The sequence below is a fragment of the Trichechus manatus genome, unplaced genomic scaffold (genome assembly GCF_000243295.1).
Source record: "Trichechus manatus latirostris isolate Lorelei unplaced genomic scaffold, TriManLat1.0 scaffold00177, whole genome shotgun sequence".
Lineage (NCBI taxonomy): Eukaryota > Metazoa > Chordata > Mammalia > Sirenia > Trichechidae > Trichechus > Trichechus manatus.
This window is the reverse complement of record NW_004444113.1, coordinates 3037287-3053620: the sequence shown is the minus strand read 5'-3', so window position 1 is coordinate 3053620 and position 16334 is coordinate 3037287. Positions and strand designations below refer to the sequence as shown.

The 16334-nt window shown below is 48.8% G+C and overlaps 1 protein-coding gene across 2 annotated transcripts in view; it reads right to left on the bottom strand.

Moving 5' to 3' along the window:
• The window catches only part of ITSN1 (intersectin 1), a 221749-nt gene that overhangs the window by 20824 nt on the left and 184591 nt on the right, over positions 1 to 16334 (bottom strand). For both annotated transcript variants that reach the window (XM_004386976.2, XM_023741323.1), the window contains 3 exons: positions 14908 to 15014; positions 7444 to 7627; positions 4892 to 4990 (listed from right to left, as the gene is read on the bottom strand). In XM_004386976.2, the coding sequence (XP_004387033.1) occupies positions 4892 to 4990; positions 7444 to 7627; positions 14908 to 15014 (390 nt within the window). The remainder of the gene's footprint in view (positions 1 to 4891; positions 4991 to 7443; positions 7628 to 14907; positions 15015 to 16334) is intronic.

The following is a 16334-nucleotide window of genomic DNA, read 5'->3' as shown; positions in this document are numbered from 1 at the left end:
GCATGCTTGTCCATTTTCCCATTCTTGCCTATTCTGTAATATTCTTCGGACTCAGGCAGACATGGCTGTGGCAGCATGCTTGTCCATTTTCCCATGCTTGCCTATTCTGTAATATTCTTTGGACTCAGGCAGACATTGCTGTGGCAGCATGGCTGTTCGCTTTCCACTTTTGCCCTTCTGCATATATGCCAAATAAGACTTTTTTTTGCTTTGAAATAAATAAATTGCCTCTTGGAAATGTTGAGTTGCATATTTCACCTGTTTTTCTATTGAGGTGTTTGTCTTTTTCTTTTTGAGTTGTAAGAGTTCTTTAGCTACATATACAGATATCTATGTATATTGTACCAAAACCAAAACCTACTGCCGTTGAGTCAATTCTGACTCATAGCAACCCCATAGGACAGAGCAGAGCTGTCTCATAGGGTTTCCAAGGAGCAGCTGGTGGATTTGAACTACCGACCTTTTGGTAAGCAGCCATAGCTCTTAACCACGGCACCACCAGGGCCCATGTGTATTATAGTACGTACTTATATATAGTTAAAAATATGTCTACCCAGTTTGTATCTGTCATTTGTTTTTTAACTTTGTTCATTATATTTTATAAAATGTTTATTATGCAAATAGTATATTAATACACTCTTGATGTGACATATTCAAACAATACAGAAGTATGCACAACAAATATGAAAATTCCCCTTCACTCTTCTACCCTAGAGGTAATCACTGCCAATAGACTGAAGGGCATCCCTTTAGTGGCTTTAGATTCTCTACATACATTTCATAGTCACAGACAGCTTTCCCCCTTTTTTTGCAAAATGGACCATAATGTAGTATTGCTCTATGGAATTTTTTTTTTCATTTAGCAGGATTTTCTGTATATCTTTCCATGCTAACACATAGAGGTCTTCCACTATCTTTTAAAATATTTTCATAGCACAGATCTATCACAATGTATTAACCCACTTTGCATCATGAACATCTAGATTATACCCAAAATAAAGGATTTTTTCATTCATTTATTTATTTTTAGGTTGCCAAAGCTACAACTCTTAATCCTAAAGTTCTGTCTTTGGTGCCATGGCTAAGAGTTTCACCACATCAGTACTTCACCTTTAGTACTTTTATGGTTTTTCATATATACATACATATAACTGACTCCCTTTTAAATTCTCTCCTTAGTTCCACTAACTTTCCAGTTAATTCTCTTGGGTACTCTAGAGGGCAACAATCATATTTCTGCAAATAATGATCATCTGTCTTTTCCTTTCTAATCTTTATGCCTCTCGGCCCTTTCTTTGTTTTGGTTTTTTTCCTCTCTTGGCTAGATGGAGAACACCTATTTAAAAAGCTTGTTTCTGACTTTAATTTGCAATTACACACTGGGGGCAGTGAAGGGAAGTATTGAGCTACTTCAGTCCTACTGTCAAGTGGAAAGAGAGGAAACAGTAGGTTGAATGCCTCTTTCAGAACGAATTCTTTAACTCAGCCAAAGTGGCACAGTGTGCTTTGTGGGGTCATGGTGGACTCAGGAGAAGGCTCACATGGTGGGGAGATTTGTTACACAGAGGGGGATTGAGCAAGTGAGTGAACATATTGAGGATCCTGAAAGACAGTTTTCTCCTAGAGAAAGGAATTGCAAATATGGAAAGGGGGAATTCACTGCCGTCAAGTTGATTTCAACTCAGGCAACCCCGTGTGTTACAGAGTAGAACTGCTCCATAGGGTTTTCTTGGCTGCAATCTTTATGGAAGCAGACCACCAGGCCTATCTTCCCAGTGCCTCCGGGTGAGTCCAAACTGCCAACCCTTAGGTTAGTAATGGAGCACAGACCATTTGAGACACTCGGGGATCTTTGGAAAGGGGGAAGGTTAGAATAAATCCTGTGGTGTTGGATTAGAATAGAAGGAATTGGTGTGAGCTAGCAAACAAATCTGTCTTGGAAGAAGTGCAGCCAGAATGTTCCTTAGAAGCAAAGATGGCGATAGTTTGTCTCACATACTTTGGACATTTTATCAGGATGAACCAGTCCCTGGGGAGAAGGACATCATGCTTGGTAAAGCAGATGGTCAACAAAAAAGAGGAAGACTCTCAGCAAGATGGACTGACACAGTGGCTGTAACAATGGGCTCAAGCATAACAATGATTGTGAGGATGGCACAGGACCGGGAAGTGTTTCGTTCTGTTGTACATAGGGTGGCTATGAGTCAGAACCAACTCAAGGGCACCTAACAACAACGACAATGGGCTTTAATATACATACCGTATTTTTATGCAAATAACATGCACTTTGTATGTTTGTTTGCCAGTCATGCCCTCCCCCACCCTGCAAGGTATTTTTGTAAGCCACTATGCTAATTTTTTTACGACAACATGTTAAAAAAATTAGCAAAGCGGCACATGAAAATACCTCATTGGGGGAAGATGAAGTTGGCAAACAAATGTAAGAAGGTGAAGGTTATTTGGGTAAAAATATGGTAGATAGATTCATCTAGAAATAACTATAAATATATGTGTGCATACATTTATAGACATATATACAAATATTGTGTGTATGAATATACATACTGTTACAGATTAAATGGTGTCTCCCAAAAAGATATGTTGAAGTCCTAACTCCTGGTATCTATGAACATAAGCTTGTTTGGAAATAGGGTCTTTGGAGATGTTATCCCTTAAGTTAACATGAGGTCATAATGGAGTGGGGTGGGTCCTAATCCCATCTGAGTTCCGTTCCCATTGTTTCCATTGAGTCAATTCCGACTCATAGCAAACCTACAGGACAGAGTAGAACCGCCCTATAGGGTTTCCAAAGAGCTGCTGGTGGATTCAAACTGCCAGCTTTTTGGTTAGCAGCTGTAGCTCACCGTAGCTCTTAACCACTGCACCACCAGCACTCCACCATCTGAGTAGTGTCCTTATAAATGAGGAGGAAAGACAGACAGAAGAAAGACAGCCAAGTGACTGTGGAGTTATGCTGCAGCTGTGAACTACGGAATGCCTGGGGCTACCGGAAGCTGAGAGAGATAAGGAAAGATCTTCCCCTAGAGCCTTTGAAGCGAGCTCTGCCCTGTTCTTTCCACTTTGGCCCCTTGGTGAGAATTTGCCTTTCCACCCCAGATAATCTGAATCAGAATCTACATTTTAACAAGATCCCCAGTGGACAGATAAAGAATCACCTTGATTCTTGGAAAGGCAAATTCTCAGCAGGGAATCTAACCAGAAAGAACCAGTTTGAAACCTGCTGCCAACATCCTGAATTCAGACTACTGGCCTCTGGTTCTGTGATACCATAAACTTCTGTTGTTTTAAGCCACCCACTTTGCAGTGCCTCTTCTGGCAGCCCTGGGGAACTATTTACCAGTTGTACCAGTTGCTGTTGAGTCGATTCCGCCTCATGGCGAGCCCATATGTGTCAGAGTAGAACTGTGCTCCCTAGGGTTTTCAACGACTGATTTTTCAGCCTTAGATCACCAGGACTTTCTTCCAAGGCGCCTCTTGCATGAACTGAAACCTCCAACTTTTCGGTTAGGAGCCCAGCATGTTAACCGTTTGCACCCCCCAGGAACTCCAGGAAACTAATATACATATATTCCCCAGCTCTGACACTGAGATGCCCAAAGGCAACAATAACCCAGTAGCAATGAGCACACCTACTGCCCAGATCTGGGTTTCTAACTACCATTTCCCACTAAAAGGAGCCAGATCAAACACCTCCAGGACCTATATTCCCTATGGTTAAATAATCACCAGCTCCAAGATATCTACATCTGGTCCCTCATTTTACAGATGAGGACACTGAAACCCTAATTTTTTTTTTCTTTTCCTTTGGTATTGGTTTTCATGAAAGTACAGGAGAAAAAAAATCATGTAATATCAATGTAGAGTTTCCCACAATGGCCCTCTGAAGATGGGTAGTAGGAATCATATTTCGTTCTGTCTTTCCAGCTAGAAAATCAAAGCGCAGGAGACTATACCTGTACTAAGAAAAGAATCAAGAACTGAGGTCTCATTTTCTGACTTACAAGGTAGAGACCACTTGGCTGCACAGCTGAAGGCTGCACATTATTAGCTCTTTGTATGCCAAACCAGCATTTCTGTCTGAGTTCCCAAGCAGACATCTCCAACATCCTATCGGTATATGAGTTCTTCACAACAGATACCATGACCCCAGCCCCCTGTGATACAGAGAAAGCATTCCTCTGCTTGAAAAGGCAGTTCAGTACTTATATTTCTTTCTTTTTTTTAATTTAATTTTTTTAGTAGAACTGCCCCATAGAGTTCTTTTTTCTTTCTTTTTTTTAAATTGTGCTTTAGATGAAGGTTTACAGAGCAAATTAGTTTCTTATAAAACAATTAACACACATATTGTTTTGTGACATTGGCTGCACATTTCTTTTTTAATTGCGGTAAAATATGTATAACATAAAAGTTGCCATTGTAACTGTTTTTAAGGGTACGTTTCAGTGGCATTAATTTTATTCACAATGTTGTACAACCATCCCATTTGTTTCCAAAACCTTTTCAATACCCCAAACTCTGTACAGAAACCCTGGTGGAGCAGTGGTTAAGAGCTCAACTACTAACCAAAAGGTCGGCAGTTTGAAACCACCAGGCGCTCCTTGGAAACTCTATGGGGCAGCTCTACTCTGTTCTATAGGGTCACTATGAGTTGGAATCGACTCAATGGCAATGGGTTTTAATGGATAAACTCTGTACACACCAAGCTTTAACCACCCATTCCTCCCTCCCCCCACCGCTGGTGTCCACTCATCTACTTTCTGTCTCTGCATTGGCCTGTTCCAGATATTTCACATCAGTGGGTCTTAGAATACTTGTCCTGCGTGTCTGGCTTCTCTCACTCAGCATTGTGTTCTCCAGGTTGGGCACTTACGTTTTTAATGATCAGTGGGTATCTTGTCACTCGCTGCATGGGCTTCAGTATGAAGCTAGAGAGCGGCATCCCTTTACATCGAGGGTCCATTGCCAACCTCTGAAATATGAGATTAGAAACACATAGTTCAGAAATCTGCAAAACCCAGCCAGTGACATCGACACTGATGTCATTTGAGACACCCCACCAGTTCTCTTACTAATCTGAACAACAACCAGGGCTGGAAGGCCCTGACAAGTTATCCTGGTCCAGGGCGAGGCTCTTGCCAGATGGGGAAGGGGAGACAAGATGTGACTCGCCCTCCCAGGTTAAACCTGGCTCTCCAGATTCCCGATGCAGCATACCTGCCACGTACATGTGGTTCCTTATGTACAGAGATGAGAGGCTGGCTTTACAGAGGATCTTTCTTCCGGATATCTGCAAAGCCTCTGTTAACATCACCAGGAACAAGAAGAATCCCAGTACTACACACTCAGAGTGAAAAGTTCCCTCCAGCGCTGCAGATTTTGGATGGGGCTGAACCTCACTGTCCTGCTCCAGGTGGGGGCTGCCTGCACTTCTGGGAGCTCTTGGCGGGGCGAGGAGAGCAGAGGCAAGGAGTTGCATCACAGCCTGCAACCTCTGTGTTCTGCACCTCTGTCTTCCCATCACGTTTACCAATTCTGTCAACTGGTCTGGAGGACAAGAGTCCATCCACCCCCAAACTGTGAGCCCTGTCGACAAGACATAGGGATTCTAAGGTGACTTTGCCCCCAAAGAAATACAACCAGGATGCTCTCTGGAAGTGAGGATGGCGAGACTTCAGCCCGCTGGCTTACTCTGGACAAGCCATCAGGAAAGACCAGTGGCTAGAGAAGGACATCATGGTTGGTGAAGCAGAGGGTCAGGGAAGCAAAGGAAGCCCTCAACGAGATGAACTGGCATAATGGCTGCAACAATGGACTCAAAAACATCCACGATCACGGGATGGCGCAGGACCCACCACCGTTTCATCTGTTACATGTAAGGTCACCGTGAGTCCAACGACAGCCGCCTCTCAAAGGCGCTGGTCAGGCTACTGTCTGAGAAACCAGCAGCTGCCGTGAGCTGGACACGGAGCCCCGCGCACTGTCAGCGCCTGGACTGGCTTCAGCCGTGAACATCATTCCAGGACCCCTCACAGCTGGCAAAGTGTGTCAGACTCCCGCTGGGGTGACAGAGGGAAAGCTGGAGAGCACGGAAGGGAGGAACAACAAGCCCCCACCCCGACCCCAATCTGGGCCGCTGTCAGCATTTCTCCCAAGTTCAAGTGCGTCCTATGATGAGCTCGTCCTGGCTGGGCCGGGGGACGACCTGGCCCTTGGCTGAACTCCAGACCAGCACCTGCTCCAGCCTCTGTCCACCCCAGACCTACCTCACAGCAACATTTCTCATCTTGGAACGACCTTAGAATGCCCCACTCATTGAGTGGCCAATCTGCACACTTGCTGTTGAGGATCACCGGGCAGTGGGGTGGGGAGGAGGGTGAGCATGTATGATGACCAAGAAGAGGCCACACTTTGAACTCACCATCATGGTCCACAAACGCGACTGCTGGGGGTGGGGGCTGAGGTGCCCTGTCCCCAAAGTGCGTGAGGCTCAAAGAAAAGTCTAGCTTTTTAAAAAATTATTATTACTATTTTGCTGTTTATCCAGTTAAAAAATGCACCTGCTTCGTGAAAGTCATTTTATTCTCTTCCTGTTTTTCCCTCCAGAAGAGGTGGGGCTGTTTGAGCCATCAGGGAGCCACTCTGGTCACGACCACTGCCCAGGGCTGCAGGCCGAGGGCCTAGGTCTCCAGCAGCATTGGGCCCACCTTTCCAATGTCCCCTAGGGGCACAGTTCAGCCCATTCTCCTCCGACGTAGAGGTTCTGGCAATCCACACACCTCATCAGCTGCCTGGAGCTTGAACCCATCACCCAGAGCCAATTGGGAGAGGAACGAGGGGTCTATCCCTCTGCAGATGAAGGGCAGATACCAGCAAAGAACTGAGGGCCCTGAGATTAAAGAGAACCCTGGGACCCACCAACCCTCCTGGGCCTGGCAACTGAGATGGAAGGTTTCAACAGGCTTCCAAATAAACCGTCAGCCCGCTGCTGTTAAGTTGACTCCAGCTCATGGCGGCCCCATGTGTGTCAGAGTACAACTGTGCTCCATAGGGTTTTCAGTGGCTGATTTTTCAGAAGTAGATTGCCAAGCCTTTCTTCCAAGGCACCTCTGGTGGACTCCAACCTCCAACCTTTCAGTTCCCAGCCAAGCGTTTTAACCATTTGTACCAGGGACTCTAAATAAACCTCTGACACCTGGAAAACAGATCCCTGAAGAGACTTCAAAGCTTCCAGGTGCTGCAGGGCTGACGGGTGCTCTCCAAATTCACCTCCGTGGCCACAGCTACACCCAAAAGCTAGCACCAGCCCCCTGGGGTTTAGCCAGGACCTCGATCCTGGTTGGCCTTTGATGTGAACGTGGTTGCAGGGTCTGCCCCTCTGCGCCCCCTCCCCCCAGGGGAACAGGCTCAGCCTGGCCTCCTCACTTTGACAAAATCCTTGAAGTCTGGGGCCTCGTCTGTCTTCTGCTGGATCAGGGCCGCGCCATTGAGCTGGCAGCTGCAGAAGCGGATGTATGGCTGCATGTGCGGCAGCTGGGCGCTCAGGATGTCTCCAATCATCTTCACGGGCATTTTCTCCCCAGACATCTTCTTGCGGACCCTCAGTGCCCTGCATGAAAACAGAAGAAGTCAGCCCCTGCCTTCCTGCTCGTTCCTAGCAGCAGGCGCATTTCTAGTTTGCACAGAATCAGAATGAGTTTGAGGGGGTGCAAACCAGAGGGTCACTACAGGATCTATTTGGAAGACGAGGGACGGAAAAAGAAATGAGTCTACTGCTACAGAGGGAGATCACCCGGCCATTTTTCCTGGGCATGGTTGCTGTGTGCCCGCTCTTAGGAATAAAAACTAGTTTTAGAAAAAAATCTTTGCCCATCAAGTCAACATAAATCCAATTTGTTTCTTTATGGAGAAATGGAATCCTTTCTTTAATGACTCAGACAGGGTCCCTGTGTGGGCGTTTCACTTTACAGAGTACCTGCGATGGAAGCCCCGAGCACTGAGCCTGTTTCTGAGGCCACTGCCACCCAGGAGAAGTTGGTGTTTCCAGGGGACAAGGAGGATCGTTTTCAGACAAAAGAGAAACAGTCTCATGTGTGATGGTTAAGGTTATGTGTCAACTTGGCTAGGGCACGATTCTCAGTGGTTAGCAGATATTCTGTAGTCATCTTCTCATTATGTGATCTGAGGTGAGCAGCCAATCAGTTGAAAGGGGAGTTTCCTTGGGGGTGTGGCCTGCATCTAATACATATGGATGTTCTGGCAAAGCTCGCTCTCTCTCGATTCTGTATCTGACTTGTCATCCTCTGTCCTCCGGTTCTTGGGACATGAGCCAGCAGCCTACTGCCTGACCGGCCAGTTCTGGGTTCCTTGGTCCCTGTAACCACATGAGTCAGGAGAAGCCTCCAGACTGACACCTGACCCACGGATTTGGGATTTGCCAGCCTCCACAACTGCATGAGCCACTTCCTTGAAATAAATCTCTCTCCCTATATTTATATATATATACCCTTCACTGGTTTTGCTCCTCTAGACAGCCCAGCCTAAGACACCATATGTTCACCAAAGCCAAGGAGAAATGATTGTTTGAACTGTCTGTGTCCTTTACTGTCTGTGCGAAATAAACTGGATTTAGAGCAAGCTTGGCAGTTCTGAAAAGAGACATCTATTATCTATACACCAATCATGATAATGAGCCAATGAACCCAAGCTGTTTATATTCTGGAAGCCAAGAAGAGGCATTGTCGAGACTGGGAAATGTTTATTCTGGGGTCCAGTTGCAGTCCAAGTGTTCAGGGCCATGATAACAAGGTCTTTGCACCCCACTTTCCAAGTTCCGGTATGTCAAGTTCTAACACCTGAAAGGAGGGAAGCTGAGCTTCCACGTGGCAAGGACTGCAATATACTATGAGGGCAGGACCACAACATCTGAGGCCACAAGCGTGTTCTGGCTTCACTAGTGATCACAGAAAGCCCTCAAGAAATATCTGTGGGGTGGACGGGCAGGTGGAACAGAGTGGTGTGGTACATGATTTTAACATAAGGCTGGCAGGAGGCCACTATGAATTCTTTTGGCCACTTTGATGTCGTGTTGGAGAAGTTCTTGAGGTATGGGTAAACCAGCTGCCTTTGAGTCGATTCCAAGTCGAGGTGACCCACGTGTGTCAGGTAGAACTGTGCTCCATAGGGATTAAATGGGCACACCAGCCCAGGGGCAAGGACGAGAAGGCAGGAGGGGACAAGACAGCTGGTAATGGGGAACCCAAGGTCGAAAAGGGGAGAGTGTTGACACGTCATGGGGTTGGTAACCAATGTCACAAAAAAATATGTGTATTGATCGTTTAATGAGAAGGTAGTTTGCTCTGTAAACTTTCATCTAAAGTACAATAAAATTCAAAAAACTGTGCTCTGTAGGGTTTTCAATGGCTGGTTTTTCGGAAGTAGATCACAAGGCCTTTCTTCTGAGGAGCCTCTGGGTGGACTCAAACTGCCAGCCTTGTGGTTAGCAGCTGAGCACGTTAACTGTTTGCACCACCCAGGGACTCGGGTAGGGCTATATAATTCCAAGGAGGCTCTGTGATATTAGCACTAGGCTTTAAAAACTTCAGATCACTTTATTTTCTTTCTTCTGTATTTTTCAGTAATGAGAAATCACTTGGGCTGGGCAAGCCAACGGGTGGAAATGCTGTAGGTCAGTAAATTATGTGGAACAAGCAGGGATGCCACCTCAAGTGGCTGTCCTTGTAGGGCGAGGCGCCACTCAGCACTTCTGTGGGCGCGGTCCCCTAGGGAACGGCTACTGGGAAGGGCTGTGAAATCAGTGTGGGGCAGGGCACTGGCCACATGCCCACTGGGGGACTGGTGTGGAACATTCCCCAATATGCAGGAATTTGCTCAAGGGTTTTGAGGGGATGAGAGCCCTGAATAACCATGTCCCAAACTTGCTGTGGAGGAAACAGGAAGGAATCCCATCATTCCAGCAGTTTCCGTGTCCGAAAGGGAATAAAAGCCCTTCCACCTTTGTTGTTGTTGTTTTAATAATGAGGGAAACAACAAAAATGAAAAAGAACGATCGCACGCAGCTCATCCTTGTCTTGGGGAAGTTAAACCCGTTTCTGGGTTCTGAGGCTCACGCCTGTACACCTCAATTATTTAACCAGGAGGCGATTTGAAGTCAGTCCCTCTGAGGGGATCAGAGTCCCTGGGTGGTGCAAACAGTTAATGTGCTCGGCTGCTCACCAAAAGGTTGGCGTTTGAGTCCACCCAGAGGTGCCTGGGAGGAAAGGCCTGGTGAGCCATTGCAAACCCTGTGAAGCACAGGTCTACCCCGACACACGTGGGCCGTGAGACAAAGCTGACTCCTGGTAACTCAGTTGCACTGGTGCATATCCTTCTGGAATGTTCTACTGCCGGGGCAAGACTGAGGGGGACTGGGCCTAAAATCAGGGTTTGAGCAGGAGTGCCACCAGGTCCAGGGGTCACGTGGCTCGGTTATTGCAGCCGCAGCCCTGAGAGGACTCTTCCCTTTGGTGAGCTGACTTGTAGCCCCACAGAAAGGTTTAAACAGTAATTCATCCACTAACGGACATTCAGAGAGTGCTCACTGTCTGGTGAACGAATGCGTGTTCACAACGCTCTGGATTCTGCAGACCAAAACTAAAAACTAAACCAATGCCATCGAGTTGATTCCGACTCATAATGACCCTATAGGACAGAGCAGAACTGCCCCATAGGGTTTCCAAGGAGCAGCTGGTGGATTCGAACTGCCGACCTTTTGGTTAGCTGCCGAGCTCTTAACCACTGTGCCCCCAGGGCTCTCTGCAGACCAAGGGGACAGTCATAAGCTAGTGCTTACTCACACCTCTTCCGTTCAAACAGGTCTTACGTTACTTACTGGCCCCATTAACTGTTGAGGAAACTGAGGCACACTGAAATTGAGTGACCTGACCAAAGTCACACACAGTGACAGAGGCGGGGCTTGAACCCCAGCAGTCCGACTCCAGAACTGTGGTTTGTAAGGACCCTGGGACAATAAGGCACGGACCCCCAGATCCACCTTCCCACCTGGCGCCGTCTGGGCCCGCCCCTGGCCCTCCTGCTCCCGTGCCCCCTCTGCAGCTTCGCCCCTGGCCTTGCTTTCTCTCCATTTCTCCAGCTTTCTCTTTTTGTCTCTTCCCCTCCCTGCCTCCAGCCTAAAATTTCTTTTCTTCTTCTTGCTCCCCATCCTGTGTTTGCCACCTAAGATGGACTTTTTAGCTTTTGTTTTATGTTTAGACAAAATAAAATTGTGTTCATTCTCCTTAAGTTAAAAAGAAGGTAAGTTGAATACTTTATATTTAAGAAAAATACTTTTTTTTAAAGAGGATCTTTCATTTATTTGGTTTTTTCTTTTCCCTCAGCAAAGGGCAGGAAAGGACCTTGATAAAAAGGCAGTCCCCAACGTGAGTTTGCACAGCCCTGCCTCATTTGTGCCATCCCTCTGCCAGCTGCCCTTAAAAAGGCTCTGGATCTTTCTGCCCCAGCCTGCCTATTAAGAGCACGTCTCAGCTCTTGGCTCACCAGCAAGAAGAGAGCCAGCCATTGCACTAACACCCAACCAGACGCATCATTAGTAGGAGGTCTGTTTGTCCCAGCTAGTCCCCTTTAAGTCTCAAAGCTGTCATAGTTGGTTTTATAAACCCTTTTGTTGTTAGCTGCGGTCAGCCCCCGACTCATGGTGACCCCACGGACAACGAAATGAATCGCGGCCCAGTCCTGCAGCATCCCCATGATCGGCTGCCGACGGGACCATTGTGATTCATAGGGTTTTCACTGGCTGATCTTCAGAACTAGACCGCCAGGCCTTTCTTCTTAGTCCATCTTAGTCTAGAATCTCTGCTGAAACCTGTTCGGCATCCTAGCAACAATGCAAGCCTCCACCAAAGGTGGGTGACAGCTGTACATGAGGTGCATTGGCTGGGAATGGAACCCGGGTCTCTGGCATAGAAGGCGAGAACTCTACCACAGAACCACCCCGTCCCCTGTGATAAATCCTAGGGTCCCATAAGCACGAAGGTGGCTGGACCCTGGGATTCCGGGGAACGTTGCCTTCAATTCTCCTTATCCAAAAACGCCTCCCTCTTCCAGCCTGCCGGGGACCTGAGCTTTTCCTTGCACTGGAGACGCTCCTGAGCGTGAAGAAATACTGTCCATGTGACCAGGTAAATACAGCAGAATGTTCACTGCAGAATCTGCATCGGGCATGTGGGTATTCACGCTCCTGCTCTTTGCATGTTTCTGTATGTCTGAAATCTTCATAAAATGTTGGAAAGAGGAAACAGGAGTCAGTCTCCCGAGAGCTCCTGTTAAATACAAATATTTGTCTGGAAGATGCAAACATCAGCCAGTTAGCCCCAACTGGTGATCAGAGGGACTGGGCCGTAGACCAGGGACACTGAGATGGGGGACGGGTTGATAACGACTGGCACATTTAGACCACGATTGACAGCGTGAGAATCATCCACCTGACCCCCTTTGCTCCTCTGAAGACGCCACCTGGTGAGCAGGGCAGGTACAATTACTGCAGTTCAGCTTCTCAAACAAAAGAGCCGGAACCTGGGCAAACACTTGGGATGTCTGACTCCTGACTCCGTGTTCTTTCCATCAGGGCACAACTAGGTGGAGCCCCCAGTGGGACCTGGGTGTCACCCACCCATCATCCTGGGTGCCCCGTCACCCACTGAGCAACTTCAGGCAAGTCACTCAACCTCGCTGAGCTTCTTTGTGAGCTGGAACATGTGGAGCCCTGACAGTGCTCAGGAAAGGGGATTGTCTTCCTTGCTGAGGGGGAGGAAGGAGGACTGGACGGGAGAACGGGGCGGGGGATGGGGGCTGAGGTCAGCATCACAGGCTCCCTCAGGCCAGCCAAGATGAGGGGAGGCCAGCCCCACAGATGGGCTGCAGGCTCTTTGAAGTCCCAGATACATCTCCCACCCCCACCACGGAAGCCACCCAAGGAAAGAGATTTTAACTTCTAGGTGTGTTTTCAACAGAAAACTTTCATTTCTATTGTGTCTCCAACAGTTCAGGTTCAGTACCTGTAGGTTCAAAACCAAAAAAACAAACCCATTGCCGTCGAGTTGATCCCGACTCACAGTGACCCTACAGGACAGAGCAGAACTGCCCCAGAAGGTTCCCAAGACTGGACAATCTTCACGGAAGCAGACGGCCACATCTTTCTCCCGCGGAGCGGCAGGTACCCTCAAACCTCCAACCTGGTTGGCAGCAGAGCGCTTAACCACTGTGCCACTAGGGCTCCCTTGCAGGTTCGGGGGCTAACCTGCCCCTTTCCCCCAGGTGGCAGGGCAGTCTCTCCCCAAGGCAAGGGTCGGAGTTCAGCCTCTACCACCCGGTGGCCAGGGCCCACCCCAGCCCTCACTATGTACCAGGCTCTTGCTTAAAGGCACCCCCGTAACAACCCTTTGTGGTAGGTACTGTCATTCCCATTTTACAGATGAGGACACTCAGGCCCAGGGAAGGTAAAGTCACACAGCGCGGGGCCAGACCTATGCTCAGAATTCCTCCTTGAGGAGGACAGTGGGAAACGCTTTCTCTAAAAACCCAGCCTGGACTCTTCGAAGACGTGCACTCTACAGCATGACACACACATACGCGTCACGCAGAGACCAGAACTTATGTTTTTTCTTCATGCCCCCCTCTCCGCACCTCCTCTCTCCCATCCCTTTATCCACTCTCCGACACCCAGGAAAGAGGGGACTTGAAATTATGTATAAGAACAACGCGGGGACCACAGTCAGGAAAGATACTGGTCACTTCCCGTTACAGGAACGCAGAGATTAGGGATGGAGGCAGTTCTGGGGAGGTCCCTTCCACTCTGTGCCCAGGGAGGGGTGGAGCCCTCTTCCGGTGGGAACTGGGGGATGGTAGGTGCTTTATCCCATGTGCCCTGAAGGCCATGAGTTAGCTAGGTGCTAGCAAGTGATGCTAAAATGAGGGCCTGGTGGGAAAAAAAAACCAAACCCATTGCTGTGGCGTCGATTCCAACTCATAGCGACCCAGTAGGACAGGGTAGAGCTGCCCCATAGGGTTTCCCAGGCTGTAATCTTTATAGAAGCAGACTGCCACATCTTTCTCCCGCAGAGCAGCTGGTGGGTTCAAAGCGCCAACCTTGCAGTTAGCAACCGAGCGCTTAACCACTGCGCCATCATGGCGATCTCTCTCTCTATATATATACACACATAGAGATATAAGAATTGCAAGAGACCATTGTGATAATCTAATCCAACCTCCTCATTTCACAGACGGGGAAAACGAGGCTCAAAGAGGCGGGGCAGTGAATGGCAGAGCTGGGACCCAAACCCAGATTCCTGGCCCAGTGCCCTCTCCCGGGCCCTGCAGCTGCCCCCATGAACAAACATAGGAGTAAAGTACAACGACTCCAGGCCAGCTTCTCAGAGGCTTTATCCTGACTTAACCACAGCTGACTTAGGCAGTGAGCGGTTCACCTTGATCCATGCGTGGGAGCCAAGGGTGTCACCAGTGAACCAGGCTCACAGGAAGGCAGGTCTGCGTGGGAGGCGTGGGGCTGCACCGTGCCTGGGATGTAGCCTGCCAGGCACCTGGGGTCAGGACTGGCCCAGCTTTGGAAATTCTAGAACCACAGTGACAGCAGGCACAGGGCTGCCTGGGCAAGTTACTCTCCGCAGTGAGGAGTTTGGGGCGCGTTTCTGGAAAGCATCCGGGCAAAAAAAGGGTGATGGCGCTAGTGAGTGGAAATGAGCAAAAGAGGCAGAAAGAGACACAGGGAGCATGCGAGGGGGACACACGGACCACACGATGGATGTGGAAGCACGCAGAGCAAAGCTTGGCTGGTATTAGAGAAGAGACGCTTACTTCAGTAGTTTGATATTACACATAATCAGCTCCTTCCAGTTAACAAAAATCATAGCCACCTCTTTTTCTGTCAGCAGTTCAGAGTCCATCAGGGGTTTCTGAAAGATCTACAGATGCAGAAAACGAAGCAGTTCAGAAAGCAAACAGTTAGCTTAAAACTCAAACACATGCGCACACATCGATCTGATCAGAGCAACAGAAAGACTTCGGGGTCTGCAGCTTGCTGGGAGGCCCACAAGCTGAAAGCTCCCCCTACTTGCAGAGGTTCTGAGATGTGGCCCTCTGCCTGGGGTGGGGCCCCCCAAGAGGTGTGCATGGTTTTACGAGGAAGCCAGCTGAACTCTCTAGAGGATGGGCGTTAACTCTGCCTATCCACAGCTGGGAGGCTTGTGCAAGGTGCTGGGGGTTCATCCATTCTCCCTGCAGCCTCTGCCACACAGACAAGCCTCGGGTGTTCTGGGGTGAAGCCCCTTGCAGTGGGGTCCTCGATGGAGCAGCACTTCCCAGCAGGCGCCTCCTTGGTGACTGACTCCATCACTCTGCCCGCAGCCCCTTAGGCTGGGGCCCTAGGTAGACCCCACCCATTACAAGGGGTGAGGCTGGTTCCTCTCCCTGAAATCAGTGACCCCTTCCAGAACCTGGTGTGGGGGTGTAACTCACAGTAAATCACAGATCTGGGGGGTACCCTATGCAAATGGGCCCCCTGGGTCCAGGGAGGTCACTGTCTAACATTGGAGGCAGGAGGTTTTCCAGAAGGTTCTTTAGGGATGGGTTCTTTGAAACAAGTCTTGGCCAGGGTGAGGCTGACCCCTGGGAGCACGAGCCAATAAACTGATGTTGGGCCTGGATATAACAGGGCCACCATGTACGGCTGTGCTTTCTGCGCACTGCACAAAGGCGCCATGTCCAAGGGAGGACACTCACAGCCAAGACATCCTGGACGGTGTGTTTTATGGCCGTCGGATGTCTTGAGAAGGGGCACCCTTTTCCAATCTGCATCAACACTTCTTACGCGCGCATGGCGGCCTTGTGGGCCACCAACCTCTTAGCTGGTACTCACCCGACCGTGGAGAGCCCAGCCCACATCTTTCCTGGTTTTTAAGAATATCAGAAAAAATGGTTTCACGACTGTTTGTTTTTTGGGGGGGAGGGGCATGGTCCACGCTATCACAGGACTTTTCAAGTTGTAGGGTGACCCTAAGGTCTGGCTTTGCACGCTCTTGTCTCCCAACATGGCCACTTCCCATAGGGACTAAAGGCTTCCTGAGAAACAGGGGTGTCCAACTCAGCATCTCACTGTCCTTCTGTACAGGGTGGCCAAGGCACTTCAACCACTACCTGGAGGTCAGACAACATGAGGCACCAGCCAGGTCCAGGGGATCATGGGGCACCTGGGAGAAAACACCGTCATTCTCAGGGGTAACACG